Here is a 16,906-nt window from a genome sequence, read left to right on the forward strand (position 1 = left end):
TTTGCCTGGAATTAAGTTCTCTCAGTCTGCTGTCACTGATTATCACCATAATAAAAAATTCCAATTAACAGCTCCATATGTGGCTTTCCAGTGGCTCAGCGGTAAAGAATCTGCCTGCAATGCAGGAGACGTAGGAGACACCAGTTCGATCTCTGGGTCAGGAAGATCCCCTGGAGGAGGGCATGGCAACCCACTCCAGTATTCATGGTGGGAAAACCCCATGGACACAGGAGCCTGGAGGGCTGTGGTCCACAGGGTCGCAGAATCAGACGTGACTGAAGCAACTGAGCACATGTAGTTAATAAAAAGGAAAAGAATAACTAATGGTGATAAATATCTTGCAGGCAAAAAATTTCAAGCCCAGACCCCCTTGCATTAAAGTGTGGAGTCTTAGCTCCTGAACCACCAGGGAAGTAAGTCCCCAAACCAAAAAGTTCTGATAATTAGAAGTTTGGGAACTTAGATACCTTATTAGTTATCTATTCAGTTCAATTCAGTTCAGTCGCTCAGTCATGTCCAACTCTTTGCGACCCATGGACTGCAGCATGCCAGGCCTCCCTGTCCATCACCAACTCCTGGAGTTTACTCAAACTCGTCCATTGAGTCGATGATGCCATCCAACCAATCATCCTCTGTTGTCCCCTTCTCCTCTCTCCTTCAGTCTTTCCCAGCATCAGGGTCATTTCAAATGAGTCAGCTCTTCTCATCAGGTGGCCAAAGTATTGGAGTTTCAGCTTCAACATTAGTCCTTCCAATGAACGTTCAGGACTGATTTCCTTTACGATGGACTGGTTGGATCTCCTTGCAGTCCAAGGGACTCTCAAGAGTCTTCTCCAACACCACAGTTCAATAGCATGAATTCTTCGGCACTCAGCTTTCTTTATAGTCCAACCCTCACATCCATACATGACTGCTGGAAAAACCATAGCCTTGGCTAGACAGACCTTAGTTGCCAAAGTAATGTCTCTGGCTTTTGAATATGCTGTCTAGGTTGGTCATAACTTTTCTTCCAAAGAGTAAGCATCTTTTTATTTCATGGCTGCAGTCACTGTCTGCAGTGATTTTGGAACCTCCAAAAATAAAGTCTGCCACTGTTTCCACTGTTTCCCCACCTATCTGCCATGAAGTGATGGAACCGGATTCCATGATCTTTGTTTTCTGAATGTTGAGTTTTAAGCCAACGTTTTCACTCTCCTCTTTCACTTTCATCAAGAGGATCTTTAGTTCTTCTTTGCTTTCTGCCATAAGGGTGGTGTCATCTGCATATATGAGGTTATCGATATTTCTTCCACCAATCTTGATTCCAGCTTGTGCTTCATCCAGCCCAGCATTTCTCATGATATACTCTACATTTAAGTTAAATAAGCACGGTGCCAATATACAGCCTTGGTATACTCCTTTTCCTATTTGGAACCAATCTGTTGTTCCATGTCCAGTTCTAACTGTTGCTTCCCGACCTGCATACAGATTTCTCAAGAGGCAGGTCAGGTGATCTGGTATTCCCATCTCTTTAAGAATTTTCCACAGTTTGTTGTGATCCTCACAGTCAAAGGCTTTGGCATAGTCAATAAAGTAGAAATAGATGTTTTTCTGGAACTCTCTTGCTTTTTCGATGATCCAACAGATGTTGGCAATTTGATCTCTGGTTCCTCCGCCTTTTCTAAAATCATTTTGAACATCTGGAAGTTCACAGTTCACATATTGTTGAAGCCTGGCTTGGAGAATTTTGAGCGTTACTTTACTAGCATGTGAGATGAGTGCAATTGTGCGGTAGTTTGAGCATTCTATGGCATTGCCTTTCTTTGGAATTGGAATGAAAACTGACCTCCTCCGGTCCTGTGACCACTGCTGAGTTTTCCAAATTTGCTGGCATATTGAGTGCAGCACTTTCATAGCATCATCTTTTAGGATTTGAAATAGTTCAACTGGAATTCCATCACCTCCACTAGCTTTGTTCGTAGTGATGCTTCCTAAGGCCCACAAGACTTCACATTTCAGGATGTCTGGCTCGAGGTGAGTGATCACACCATCGTGATTATCTGGGTCATGAAGATCTTTTTTGTACAGTTCTTCTGTGTATTCTTGCCACCTCTTCTTAATATCTTCTGCTTCAGTTAGGTCCATACCATTTCTGTCCTTTATTGAGCCCTTCTTTGCATGAAATGTTCCCTTGGTATCTCTTAATTTTCTTGAAGAGATCTCTAGTCTTTCCCATTCTATTGTTTTCCTCTATTTCTTTGCACTGATCACTGAGGAAGGCTTTCTTATCTCTCCTTGCTCTTCTTTGGAACTCTGCATTCAAATGGGTATATCTTTCCTTTTCTCCTTTGCCTTTCACTTCTCTTCTTTTTGTGGCTATTTGTAAGGCCTCCTCAGAAAGCCATTCTGCTTTTTTGCATTTCTTTTTCTTGGGGATGGTCTTAATCCCTGTCTCTTGTGCAATGTCACGAATCTCCGTCCATAGTTCATCAGGCACTCTGTCTATCAGATCTAGTCCCTTAAATCTATTTCTCACTTCCACTGTATAATCATAAGGGATTTGATTTAGGTCATACCTGAATGGTCTAGTGGTTTTCCCTACTGTCTTCAATTTAAGTCTGAATTTGGCAATAAGGAGTTCATGATCTGAATCACAGTCAGCTCCCGGTCTTGTTTTTGCTGACTGTATAGAGCTTCTCCATCTTTGGCTGCAAAGAATATAATTAATCTGATTTCGGTGCTGACCATCTGGTGATGTCCATGTGTAGAGTCTTCTCTTGTGTTGTTGGAAGAGGGTGTTTGCTATGACCAGTGCGTTCTCTTGGCAGAACTCTATTAGCCTCTGCCCTGCTTCCTTCTGTACTTCAAGGCCAAATTTGCCTGTTACTCCAGGTGTTTCTTGACTTCCTACTTTTGCATTCCAGTCCCCTGTAATGAAAAGGACATCTTTTTTGGGTGTTAGTTCTAGAAGGTCTTGTAGGTCTTCATAGAACTGTTCAACTTCAACTTCTTCAGCATTACTACTCGGGGCATAGACTTGGATTGCTGTGATATTGAATGGTTTGCCTTGGAAACGAACAGAGATCATTCTGTCGTTTTTGAGATTGCATCCAAGTACTACATTTCATACTCTTGTTTACTATGATGGCTACTCCATTTCTTCTAAGGGATTCCTGCCCACAGTAGTAGATATAATGGTCATCTGAGTTAAATTCATGCATTCCAGTCCATTTTATTTTGCTGATTCCTAAATTGTCGACATTCACTCTTGCCATCTCTTGTTTGCTCACTTCCAATTTGCCTTGATTCGTGGACCTTACATTCCAAGTTCCTATGCAGTATTGCTCTTTACAGCATTGGACCTTGCTTCCATCACCAGTCACATCCATAACTGGGTGTTGTTTTTGCTTTGGCTCTGTCTCTTCATTCTTTCTGGAGTTATTTCTCCACTGATCTCCAGTAGCAAATTGGGCACCTACTGACCTGGGGAGTTCATCTTTCAGTGTCCTATCTTTTTGCCTTTTCATACTGTTCATGGGGTTCTCAAGGCGGGAATACTGAAGTGGTTTGCCATTCAGTATATATATTGCTGTGTAACAAATTGCTTCAAAACTTAGCAGGTTAAAACAGTGAACACTTATTATTTTATAGTTTCTGAGGACCAGGAATCCAGGAGCATCTTAGTTGGATGGTCGTGGTTTAGTTGCCAGGTTGTGTCCAACTCTTGCGACCCCATGGACTGTAGCCTGCCAGGCTCCTCTGTCCATGGGATTTCCCAGGCAAGCATACTGGAGTGGGTTGCCGTTTCCTTCTCTAGGGGATCTTCCCGAGCCAGGAATAGAACCCAGGTCTCCTGCATTGCAGGCAGATTCTTTACTGACTGAGCTATGATGGAAGCCTTAGTTGGATACTTGTGTCTAATAATCTCTAGTAAGGTTGCAGTCATTTTGTCAGCCAGTTTGCAGTCATTTCAGGGACAGGAAAACCCATTTCAAAGCTTATGCATATGGTTGTTGGCAGGCTTTGGGTTCTTGCTGGGTTTTGGCAAAAGGCTTAGATCTCACCAAGTGGGCTTCCATAAGGGCTGTTCACAACATGGTAGCTTGCTTTCCTCAGAATGAGAAATGCAAGTGCGAGAAAGAGTGTGTCGAAGACAGAAGCCACTGTCTTTTTTATATCCTTTTCTCAGAAGGGACATATCATTACTTCTGCCAAGTACTGTCGGTCATATAGACCAACCCAATTACAAAGTGGGAGGAGCCTACACAAATTCATGAATATCAGGAGATACGGATCATTCAGGGCCATCTGAGGGGCTGGCTACCACAGACTCGTATAGAATTGTCCACCAAGAATGTCTTTGCTAGGAACTCTCTTTTCTTCTTCCCAATTATTTTGGGTTACATTTTCTAAAACATGAGCTAGTTCCTACGCCCAACAGTTGCTTTGGGAATGAATATCTAACTTGAGCTGGGCCAATCACAGTTCTTTGGATTTCTGGGCATGGAGTGCAGCAAGTCATGTCATTCTCATTCAAGTGACCATAGCTCTAAGATATAAAACTTGAGAGCTATTGGTGGCCATATTTTCTACCCTGTAAAGAAAGTCAGCTTGTGTTGAGAAGAAAATTAAATTAACATGTATAGGAAAAAACTGGAGATCAGTGAGACGGCTGTGAGAACTAGTTATTTCTGAGGCTTAGCAATATGTATGCCTTCCTCATAGTTTGGTTCATATGGCAGTGTCTTTCCAGTAAACTCACCTTCAGCTAGTTTATTTTTTTTTAATTTTTTAAAATTGATTTTTATTGGAGTATAGTCATTTTACAATGTTGTTTTAGTTTTTGCTGTATAGCAAAGTGAATCAACTGTTGTATATGTATATCCCCACTTCTTTGGATTTCCTTCCACTTAGGTCACCACAGAACATTGAGTAGAGTTTCCTGTGCTATGCAGTAGGTTCTCATTAGTTTCCATTTAAGCTAGTTTAAATTGGGTGTCTGTCAATTTCAGCCTAAAGTCCTAACTACTTCAAAACTGCTACAATAATCCAGTTTTAAATCGTAAATGTCCTATCCTTCTTTAACTTGCAGGAATAATTTTATTAATATAGTAATTATTTAAAAAATTTCTATCCTCCCACATATCTTTAGAAACTTCACACAGTATGTATGTGCAGTTAATTAAATGTTAATATTTTAATGCACTAGTTTATTTTACACAGAAATCTAGCCATTAGGCAAGGACCATGAACAATATGGAGTATAGTAATAGTGCTTTAAAAGATTTTCTAAAGTAAATGGTTATGTTTAAAATATCTTTAAAGATGGTAATGAATTTTATGTGATTGGCCTCATAGTTAATTTATTAACTGAATTTATTATCTATTATTATAAACAATCAAACTGTATAGATATACTGTTGATGGTGGTGGTCTAAATTCAGTCTTCTCTGAGCTCTAGCAGAATTTTTTTCCATATGGTATTTACTTTTTCAATATTAGTATAAACCACAAACATTTCTATTACACATAAAACATTATCACTCAGATAAGCAACTGCTATCAAGGTAATATTACTCAAAATCATTGTGTCTGTAAGCTCTTTCCATTCAGGTTGTCGTTTTGATTCTCATATCTATTTCAGGTTATTAATGACATCAGAATTACTCACACCTACAACCTTTGTTGACTAAGTTATAATATCACTTTTCCTCTTAATTTTTTATTAAAGACTGTTATCTCAGTGTTAGCAATGCAGGAAGGTGTCGCTTGCCCTTCTAGGGAAGATGAGCTAGCTGTTTGTGTTGTTAGTAGCTAGCTGGATAGGGAGTTCTAAGCGGTTACATTCTAAGCCAGACACACGTCCCAGTTATTTTGGTCTAGGTACTTTTAAGTTCCAGCCCTAAGCTGTACATCACACTCTCTGTAGTCAAAATGGCTAATGAAGTATCTGGTGTTTTAAAAAGAGGAGTAGGCTGGGGTAGTGGTGAAGAGGGGAGGAAGGTGTTCCCCGATCATTACCACATTTCATGGAGAATATTCTCACTGGTATGTCTTCTTTTTAGTTCTTTTCTAAAAACATTCTTTGGAAATCTTAGCTCTAATAAATCAAAGACCTTGAAAAGGAGATAGTATGATAGAATTTCCAATATATATATTCTATTCTGTAGGTTATGTATCAATTGATGCCATGAAGAAATTTCTTGGGGAGCTACATGACTTCATTCCTGGAAGTTCAGGTTATTTGGCATACCATGTTCAAAATGAAATCAACATGTCTGCTATAAAAAACAAATTAAAGAATAAGTATTAAGTTAAATATTGTCCTTCTACCTGGGCATTTATTTTCTGTAAAATATTACCAAAGATGTGCATATTTTTAAATTCTTCTCTTTGGGACAGGGGGTTGGGGGAATGGGGAAGAATTCTTTCTTCCTCAAAATGTACCTTTAGGAAATTCAGAATCATTTTGGCTCTCTGTTTTGACATTTGGGCTGGCCTTTTCCCCCAGCTTGTAAGGTTATGTCCACAAATTCTGAGTGAACAGTTGTTATGGAGTAAATGTCGATGAAACATACTTCATGAATTCTCAATCTCTCCCTCTCTGTCAGACATTCTTTTGACTTTAATGTTCTACTAACTAACTAACTATATATATATATATATATATATATATATATATATATATATATATTTCTAGGTTTAATGCTGTAAATGCTAAGTTTTATGATTCTGGTCATCTTATTTTGATTAAAATATCAGAATGTGATAGCTGAATTACTGTTTCTGGCTTGAAAAAATATGTTAAGAAGTAAATAATTCACACTTCATTATATGGACAGTTTCTGATAATAAATGTATCAGAAGTGATTTAATGTAAACAAGTGTTACGTCTTCTGAAATGTACCCACAAGATACTGTAGAATCACAGTGCTAGAAAGGACCTTAGAGACTATTGGGTCCAACTTGTTTGTTTTTAAAGAGGAAATGAAGGCCTTGACAAGGTGTCTTGCTTAGAGTGACTAACTAGAGGCTAAACTGGGACTGGAACACGGTCCGCTTTATTTTCCAGGCCAGTCCTTCCCCACTCTCCCTCATGGTATGTGCTACAGTCTATGTCAGATATAATAGCAAATCTACAAAGGGGACTCAGAAACAACTCAAGCATGCTTGGCTTGTCTTCTAAATAAGCTGAAGTAGTATTGAGATTTAGTGGTTTCTAGTGCCTTAGTGATTTCAAGAAGGCAACTTCTTACCTTTTAAACACGATTGTGGCCGTGCTGCACAGCGTGCGCGATCTCAGCTCCCCCACCAAGCGTCGAACCCGCGTCCCCTGCACTGAAAGTGCTGCATTTTAATCACTGGACAACCGTGAAAATCTCAGGCAACTTATATTTATTTATATAATCATGCTATGTGGAATCTGGTGGGTTGGTTACATTTTAAAAATTTACTTTCAATAAAAAAACCCCTGTACTTTCTTCTAGGAAGTGCATACCTGTTGTAGAATTATCTAAAGAAAGTGAAATTTTTTTAGTGTTTGGGTCATTTGTGTATATATATGGGCACCAGTCTTTCATTTATGAAAAACTCAAATTAATTATATGAAATTTTTACACTAATCTCAGCTTAGCTGAGAAAGTTCTATTTTTCCCATATGATAACTTTTCCTTATGTCTTCATATGTGTAAAGTTCTTTCCTGTGGGTAAATTCTTCTGAACACCTAAAATATATTAATTATCTTTTTCCTGAAATGTATTAAATATTATCTCTCCTGAACACTTAGTCACATTCAGTTAATCATGTTTCTTATATAAAAACCAAGCCTATCTGTGCACTTGGAGTTAATTATTAAAAGGGTTAAGTAAATTTACACAAAGTTATGTACATTGGGATTTCTTGGAATTGTTTGAGTATTTTCTGATATATGTAGTATGCACATATTTACATGGTAAATCAAAAACTACAACAAAAGCGATTCCTAGACAAAAGTGACCATATCTTTAAGTATATATAGAAAAGGTTGGCTGTAACTATATATCCTTGAAATAGAACCAGAAGCAATAAAATCAGTTAGTAATATAAGCCTTTCGGGAATTACAAGCATGTGAACAAATAAAATAGACAAAGATAAACTTTTGTTAAAAGTCTATTGTTTTCTGTTGGTGGGATTGCAAACTAGTACAGCCACTATGGAAAACAGTGTGGAGATTCCTTAAAAAACTGGAAATAGAACTGCCATACGACCCAGCAATCCCACAGTTGGGCATACACACCGAGGAAACCAGAATTGAAGGAGACACATGTACCCCAATGTTCATGGCAGCACTGTTTACAATAGCAGGACATGGAGGCAACCTGAATGTCCATCAGCAGACAAATGGATAAGGAAGTTGTGGTACATATACACAAAGGAATATATTACTCAGTTATAAAAAAGAATGCATTTGAGTCAGTTCTAATGAGATGGATGAAACTGGAGCCTATTCTACAGAGTGAAGTCAGTCAGAAAGAGAAACATCAATACAGTATAGTAACGCATATATATGGAATTTATAAAAACAATAACAATGACTCTATATTCAAGACAGCAAAAGAGACACAGACGTAAAGAACAGACTTTTGGACTATGTGGGAGAAGGCAAGGATGGGATGATTTGAGAGAATAGCATTGAAACATGTGTATTACCATATGTAAAATCAATGACCAGTGCAAGTTCAATGCATGAAGCCTGCAGGGCGCTCAAAACCAATGCTCTGGGACAACCCAGAGGGATGGGGTGGGGAGGGAGGTGGGATGAGGGATTCAGGATGGGGGGACACATGTACACTCGTGGCTGATTGACGTTGATGTATGGCAAAAACCACCACAATATTGTAATAAACCTCCAATTAAAATAAATAAATTAATTTTTTAAATCTATTGTCTTAATGGGAAGTGAAGGCAGAATGATTTTTTTATTGCTCATTCAAAGTGTTTTTTTTTTTTTTGGCCTTCATGTATCTAATAGATTGCCTCTGGTTCCCATTTTATTAAAAATGCCTACCCCACATTAGAACTTTTGGTTATTTCTCTACCCTTTTGCAAACATGTCTCCTCTGATGCTTTTCACTATTAGGCATGGTCATTCCTCATATTGTTTATTTAATGTATAGTTCTTAGTTCATCTTATTTCATCCTTTGTGATCAGATTATTTTTCTTTTTAGCTTTTGGTGGGGTTTTGTGTTGTTAGATAAGCTATGAGTCATTGGCAGAATCTGCTCTTTACTTCTGACTGTCTCTTTGTTTCCCTCTCTTCCATGATGACAGAACTCCTAATTTCTATCCAGGCACATGCTACCTAGAATAAAGACCATATTCTCAGTTTCACTTGAAATTAAGTGTAGCTAGGTTAACAATGGATGCATAGGAGAAATGGCATGTGGGAACCTTGCTTTAAGATACCTGGCCTGTTCCCTTTGTTGCCATTCCTTCCAATCATTTTCCCTGCTTCTTTCATCCTGTTGCTTGGAACGGGTATGTGAGAGCTACTTTTGAACCGTAAAAGCAAACTCTGACCGGCAAAGCAGTAGGCTAAAAGGACCCTGGGGTCCTGAGGACGTTGTGGGAGCTCCGCCGCCCCAGCCCTGGGTTGCCGACCTCTAGACTTTCACGTGACCGAGAAAATGTCTTCTTTGTTTAAGGCACTTTATTTTTGTGTCTCTTTCTGTCAGACTAACCATAAATGAGGCATAAGAACAGGCTACTGACCTTGTTTTGTGGGAGATAATTGTGTGGAAGATAACTAGTTCTTTACATCTGTAAAGTGTTCATCTTGAAGTTATAAAGATGACCTTAGTAACATAGCATGTCTTTTACATTTATAGCAGCTTTAGTTAAAAAAAAAAAATAGTTCTTTCAAATGGAATGTTTAGTTACATTATTACTCAGCAGTGTGGAAAACCTGAAAATAAACTCAGTGTTTAATAATTAAGTAATAGAATATACCTTAAAATCATATTTCATTGATTTAATGGAATAGCCATTTTTTCTCTTTAACATCTTTATTAAGATACAATCACATGCCACACAATTCACCCATTTAATGGGTACAACTTAATGGTTTTTACTATAGTGACCGAGTTGTGTAACCATTACCACAGTCTGATTTAGAACTTTTTCAACCCCTTGCCTATTAGGTCAACAGCCATGCCGCTCTCCCACACCCATACCCCTAACTGAAGGCAGCCACTAGGTCTACTTTCTGTCTTAATAGATTTGCCCATTCTGGACATTTTTTGTAAGTGGAATCATGGGACACATGCTTTTCCGTGACAGACGTCTTTCACTTAGCATGATGTGGAGTTTATTCATGTTACACCTTGAGGTATCAGTACTTTATTCTTTTTATCACAAAGTAGTGTTCTATTGTATGGACATTTAAGTAGAAAAGGATAGCTATTTTGCTTTGCCAGGCAAAGGGAGACACATTGGACTTCTGCCTCAAAAAACTGTGTCTTCAGCAAGTTGTATAGTCTTAAATACATACTTTAGATAGGAACAAGGGCTAAAAATCAATGATCTAATAAGCATCTGTCTCAGGAAACTAGAAAAAAAATCACCAGCAGCTCCCAAGGAAAATAGAAGGAAGAAATAATATAGATAAGAGGGGAAATTAATGAAACAATTCTATAATAGGGGCAACAAATCAAGAAAATGTTTTCTTTGAAAAGACTAATTAAATCGATACATTTCTAGGAAGACAAGTTAAGAAAAAGAGAAAGAAGCACATAAAACCAGTATCAGAAATGAAGCCAAATTTTAAAAATTATGAGAGAAATTTGACCAAATTTATGCCAGTAAGTTCAAATATTTAAATGAACTATCTAAATTCCTAGGAAATGTATTTTACTAAATCTGACACACACAAAATAGGAAATATGATTAGTCCTATAACTGTAAAAATTATGAATTTACAAGATAAAAAACTTCCTATAGCCCTATGAGTTACTAATGTTGTGGTCTTGGCAAGCTATGTACCTATTTCCCCATCTCAGAAATGAAGATAATAACATCATATCAGGGCTTCCTTGGTGGCTCAGTGGTAAAGAATCCACCTGTCAATGCGGAAGACATAGATTCCATCTTTGATCCAAGAAGACCCCACATGCCTTGGAGCAGCGAAGCTTGTGTGCCACAACTGTGGAGCCTGTGCCCTACAGCCTGGCAACCACAGCCGCTGAGCCCACGGACTGGAGCCTGGAGCCTGTGCCCTACAGCAGGAGAAGCAGTACAGTGAGAAGCCTGAGCCCCGCAGCTGCAGAGCAGCTCCTGCTCGCTGCAACTAGAGGAACGCCCTCGCAGCGACGAAGACCCAGCACAGCCAAAAATCAAATATTTAAATTTAAAAAATAGCGTAATGTCATAGGTAGTACTTTGAGGATTAAATTCTGATAGAAGTTCTTTGCACATGGCCTGGTAGTTGACACATGCTCAGTGTACACTGGCCGTTGAATCTCCTTTAGGGTCTGGGTGTGTGCCACTAAATGCAAAAACGGGTTCTGTAGGCACCCTGTGTGCCTGTTCTGAAAGGTAAAAGGGCCTGGTCTCTCTTTTTCTGAAGTAAAAGTGCATCTTAAATTTTAAAATAAAGTTGATGGTCAATCAGTGTTGTCCTTGAATCAGATTCTCTCTGCTCTCCTTTTGTACACCTGCCTTAGAGCCACTCTTGGACTATTTTCTGCTGCTCTGTGTGCAGAATTGCCTACACACCTCACGAGTCTCAACTCTAGTGGCTTGGAGAATGCATCACAAGTTGTAATTTATACACCAACTCAGTGAATCACTGTTTCTATTCTTCTGTTTTCCAGGCTATTGTCTGATTCCTGTTCTGACTGCTCCTGTGATCTCAGGGCATACAGTACTTTCTGGCCAGAATATCGCCCATGTCTCCTGTGCTACACAGAGTTCTTTTTGGCTTATCTGATCTCTTCTCATACTTTGTCACTCTGGGGCTTTGCTCAGATCTGGTTGTTTAACATTCTTTAGGAGATTTGCTGTTCCTTGGTTGGAGGGCTCTTCATTCCTCTAGTCCCTGCCTCTGCCGCTTTGAGCTTGTGACAGAGACTTACCCCACCTCTCAGAATTCCCAGGTTTGTTTCTCCTCCAGTTGAGTTGTTCTTTGCAGCATTGCCTTCTTAAATAAGAGCTTAAGAAGGAATGGTGGGATGAATTGGGAGATTGGGATTGACATATATTCTCTGTGCATGCTCAGTTGCTAAGTTGTGTCCGATTCTTTGCAACTACATGGATTATAGCCCGCCAGGCTCCTCTGTCCATGGGATTTTCCAGGCAAGAATACTGGCCATTTCCTCCTCCAGGGGATCCTCCCAACCCAAGGATAGACCCCTCCTCTCTCACATTTCCTGCATTGGCAGGCGGATTCTTTACCACTGCCCTACCTGGGAAGCCCGTATATACACTACTATGTATAAAACAGATAGTTAATGAGAACCTACTGTATAGCACAGGGAACTGCACTCAGTGCTCTGTGGTCACAAAGAGAGGGCATATGTATCTGCATAGCTGATTCACTTTGCTGTACAGCGGAAACTAACAGCACTGGAATGCAACTGAACTCTTAATTTTTTTTTTTAAAGAAAGACATGCAAAAAGAAGGAGCTGTAGGGCCCTTGCCTCTCTGGTGGGTTTTTTTCTCTGCCACACTGTAATTTCTTCCATGCTGCTCTTTGGAGTCCATTTCATTTCTTTGTCCTAATTGGTCTCTTCACTGTACCTCCTCTGTATTGTGTTTCTTCCTCATCTATTAGATTTTTAAAGCTGTTTCTTTCCTTCCCTCCATTCCAATTGTTCAAATCCTGTCTTAACTTGAAGTATCATCTGAAAGGATAAGTCTGAATGAAGCCTCTTTTGCAAGTGCCCTCTCCCTACAGGACTTAAAGCACTTTGTTTACTCAATCTAAAATTATAAATATTTGTGTATGATTAGTGTGTAATTCTTTGTGCCCTCTACTAAATACCTAGGGTCTGGAGGACAGGGATATTTCTTACTTCTCTTTGCAGCTCCCAGAGCACCCAGCATGGTGCCTGGAATATGGGGGGGGGGGTTCAGGAACTATTTGTTATATTGAATTCATGAACATGAGACCCCAGAGGATAAACCAAGTGCTTCCCTCGCTTTCCATGCTGAGACCAGCAGTGCTCTGAGTGGCTTCATTGTTTAATCAGGAAATAGGTTGTATGAACCTGGATATCCCAGATGAAACAAAGTCTTCCATAAAGCAAGTTCGTCAGTCTTGTAAGAATTGTCTCATTCATTCATCAACAAACACCTATTGAAACTAAGTGCTAACCCTAGTGAAGAGAGATGGGGAATAGGACAAATGCCATATTATCTTGTTTAGGAATTTGAAACATAAACGTCTGACTGTAAGGCAAAGTGAAATGGGTACTCTAATAAAGTATAAACCAGATTCTCTGAGAACACTAGTCCTTGATTTCAGGAGGGAGAAAGAAGAGGGACACTGGACTAGATGATGATGGCTCAGAAGAAGAGCAACCGACTCCAGTATTCTAGCCTGGAGAATCCCATGGACAGAGGAGGCTGGAGGGCTACAGTCCATGTGGTCACAAACAGTCAGACATGTCTGAATGACGAACACCTTGACTTTTCAAGTCCTGTCTGCACTGATTATATTTAGACAAGACTGCGTGCTTTCTACAATGAGTCCATGTCTTGCCTGTTGGAATAGTGTGAGAATATTGACACCGACCGTGTTCTGTGTGCACTAGGACGTGGAGAGCTGGGTGCAGACTGGGCCTGTCCTCTGTCCTGGAAAACTCCGTGCCTGTGTCTGAATGTCAGTGCTCAGAGGCCTGGGGTCTGGAGCTGAGGTGGGCTCCTCTGGGTAACGAGCCCTCTTCTGAGTGGGCTTCCGTGGCCCTCCCAGGGGTCAGGGCTGCAGTAGGGCTCTTAGTCTTTCCTCCTGCCAGGTTCCCCTGCCCTGGGGCTCACAGAGACACCTCAGGTGGGCTACCTGGTAATTAGTCCCATTTTCCAGCACATTCAGTTTGAGTAGGAAGGCAGGATCACCTGGTAAATTGATTCCAGGGTACTGGGATGAGGCAGAAAGCCAACGGGCAGCAGGTGAGGTTGCTCCTGTGATCGCCTTCCGGTCGGCCGTCGTTGCTCAGCAGAGACCAGACCTGCCCCTCGTCTCCTAGCCCCGCGCCCGGTGTGTTTTCTCCACACCTCAGTGGGAAAACGAGGGACCGAGCCTGCTGGAACCAAGGTAGTGTGTTCAATTATCGTGACAGCTGTAAAAACAGTATCAGACAGAACCCAAGGGCGGGAGGGGAGGGCTTCCCTGGGACAAGTGTGGGGAGAGGAGACCCTATGCTTCTTTCTACCATCCTAGGAGGTTCCAGGAACCCACTCGTTTCCACCTTAGGGGCCCAGGCAGCAGAGACCTGGTGTCCTAACCAAGAATCATGCGACCCCAGATGCAGGGTCCGGGGATTGTGTGGGTCTCACCCCATCCACGAGGGTCCGGATCCCGTACTCGGAGACCCTGTGTCTGCTCTTGCCCCTCGGAGATTCCCAACATCTGAATTGAGGGTGTTGCCGTGATTAACCTGTGGTCCTTTTTGTTCTCTTCATCTTTGGACATTCACATGAGGTCAGGCACCTTTGAATGGGTTGCTGCTCTGTGTTCTGCTGAGTGAAAACCTTTGGTGGTGTTGTATTAATGTCATAGCATATCACATATCTAATCTATAGGGTCGCCACTGTCTGGGGTTCCCCGGATGGATTTCAGGTAATTTAATTTTTATTTTCTATTGGAGTCAAGTTGATTTCCATTGTTTTGTTAGTTTTAGCGGTAGAGGAACTTAATTTGATTTTACATAGAAGCGTATCTTTCTTTTTCCATTTTTTTCCTTGTATAGATTATTACAGTCTGTTCAATAGAGTTCCCTGTTCTATTCACTAGGTCCTATTTGATTATTAATTTGTTAGATATTAGTGTGTATAGTTAATCCTAAATTCTTAATTATCCCTTCTTTCTAACTTTCTTTTGATAATCATAGTTTAATTTTTTCAGGCTGTGAAGTCTGTTTTGTACGTTAAGTCATTGGTATGAATTTATAGATTGCACCTGTAAGTGATATCTCATGATATTTATCTTTCTCCCTGAGTTCCCTCACTTACTGTGATGATTTCTTAGTCCATCCATGCTGCTGACAGCATCCTTATTTCATTCTGTTTTATGGTTGAGTAGTATTCCAGTGTATACATGTACCCCCTGGTCTTCATTATTCTGTCAGTGGACCTTTTGGTGGATTCCATGTCTTGCCTATTGAAATAGTGCTGCCCTGAAAATCAAGGGGCACGTGTCATTTTGAATGGTGATTTTCTGTGGACCTGTGCTTCCCTTGTGGCTCAGCTACTAAAGAATCCACCTGCGATGAGGGAGACTTGGGCTTGATCCCTGGGTTGGGAAGATCCCCTGGAGAAGGGGAAGGCTACCCACTCCAGTGTTCTGGCCTAGTGAATTCCATGGACTGTATAGTCCATGGGGTTGCAAAGGGTCAGACATGACTGAGCTAATTTCCCTTCACTTTCTCTGAACCTAAGCCCATGAGTGGGATTTCAGGGTCATATGATACCTCTATGTCTTGTGTTTCTTGGAAGCTCCATGCTGTTTTCCATAGTGGCTTCACCATTTACATTCTCAAAAAGATTGTAGGAAGATTTCATTTTCTGTATATTCTTTGCAGATCTTTTATTTTATTTATTTATTTTATCTTTATTCTTTGTAGATCATTTTGATGATGGCCATTGTGACCAGCGTGAGGTGATACCTTATGGTAGTTTTGATTGGCATTGATTTAATAATGATTGGTGTGGAGTATCTTTCCATGTGCTTTTATTATTTTATACTTTGTGAGTACAATTTACCTCTTGAAAATGGCTTCTTGAATCTCGGTGCTGTTTGGAATTCTTTTCTGACGAAATACCTGGGACATTTCTTGAGGGCAGATGTCGTTTAAAGCCCTGTCAAACTTGTGACTATTTAGAGCCCTTCAGCACCTGTTTTATGGCTTCCCTGCTCTCTCAGTGGTAAAAGAATCCACCTGCAATGCAGGAGACTTTCAGGAGACCTGGGCTCAATCCCTGGGTTGGGAAGATCCCCTGGAGAAGGAAATGGCAAACCACTCCAGTATTCTTGCCTAGAGACTCCCATGGACAAAGGAGCCTGGCCGGCTACGGTCCATGGGGTTGCAAAGTGTTGGACACGACTGAGCAACTAAACAACAACAACTGCACCCGTTTTGACATGTAAATCTTGGTCTGTGCCAGCTAATTACTCCCCCACCCCCTGCCACCTTTCCATGTGGCCACCTTTCCATACGTTTCTGAGTCTGTGAATCTGTTTGCCTTTTGTAATGACGTTCATTTGTATCCATTTTTAGATTCCACAGAAGTGATACTCTCTGTTATCTGACTTTCCCTTTCTCAGTTATTTCACTTAGTTTGATCACCTCTAATTTCTTCCCTGTAACTGGAAATGGTGTTATTTCATCCTTCTTTATGTCTGAGCAATATTGCATTGTGTATATGTGCCTCATTCTCTGTGTCCGTCTGTCTGTCCTTGCTCACTGAAGTCGCTCCCCTGTCTTGACTGTTGTACCCAGTGTATATGTACCTCATCTCTGTGTCCGTCTGTCTGTCCTTGCTCACTGAAGTCGCTCCCCTGTCTTGACTGTTGTACTCGGTGTATATGTGCCTCATTTTCTGTGTCCGTCTGTCTGTCTTTGCTCACTGAAGTCGCTCCCCTGTCTTGACTGTTGTACTCGGTGTATATGTGCCTCATTCTCTGTGTCCGTCTGTTTGTCCTTGCTCACTGAAGTCGCTCCCCTGTCT

At 40.6% G+C, this 16,906-nt stretch overlaps 1 protein-coding gene across 10 annotated transcripts in view; it reads left to right on the forward strand.

Moving 5' to 3' along the window:
- The window catches only part of TERB2 (telomere repeat binding bouquet formation protein 2), a 98,975-nt gene that overhangs the window by 21,131 nt on the left and 60,938 nt on the right, over positions 1-16,906 (forward strand). The window contains exon 7 of one of the 10 annotated variants that reach the window (XM_081510969.1): positions 15,802-15,950. The exons of 8 other annotated variants lie outside the window; for them this stretch is intronic. In XM_081510969.1, the coding sequence (XP_081367095.1) occupies positions 15,802-15,869 (68 nt within the window). In that variant the 3' untranslated portion in view covers positions 15,870-15,950. Of the gene's footprint in view, positions 1-6,149; positions 6,299-15,801; positions 15,951-16,906 lie in introns of those variants that run through there. One more of the 10 variants, XM_081510966.1, reaches the window with a different exon arrangement.

The sequence above is a fragment of the Giraffa tippelskirchi genome, chromosome 7 (assembly GCF_054371585.1).
Source record: "Giraffa tippelskirchi isolate mGirTip1 chromosome 7, T2T-mGirTip1v1.2.pri, whole genome shotgun sequence".
Taxonomy (NCBI): domain Eukaryota; kingdom Metazoa; phylum Chordata; class Mammalia; order Artiodactyla; family Giraffidae; genus Giraffa; species Giraffa tippelskirchi.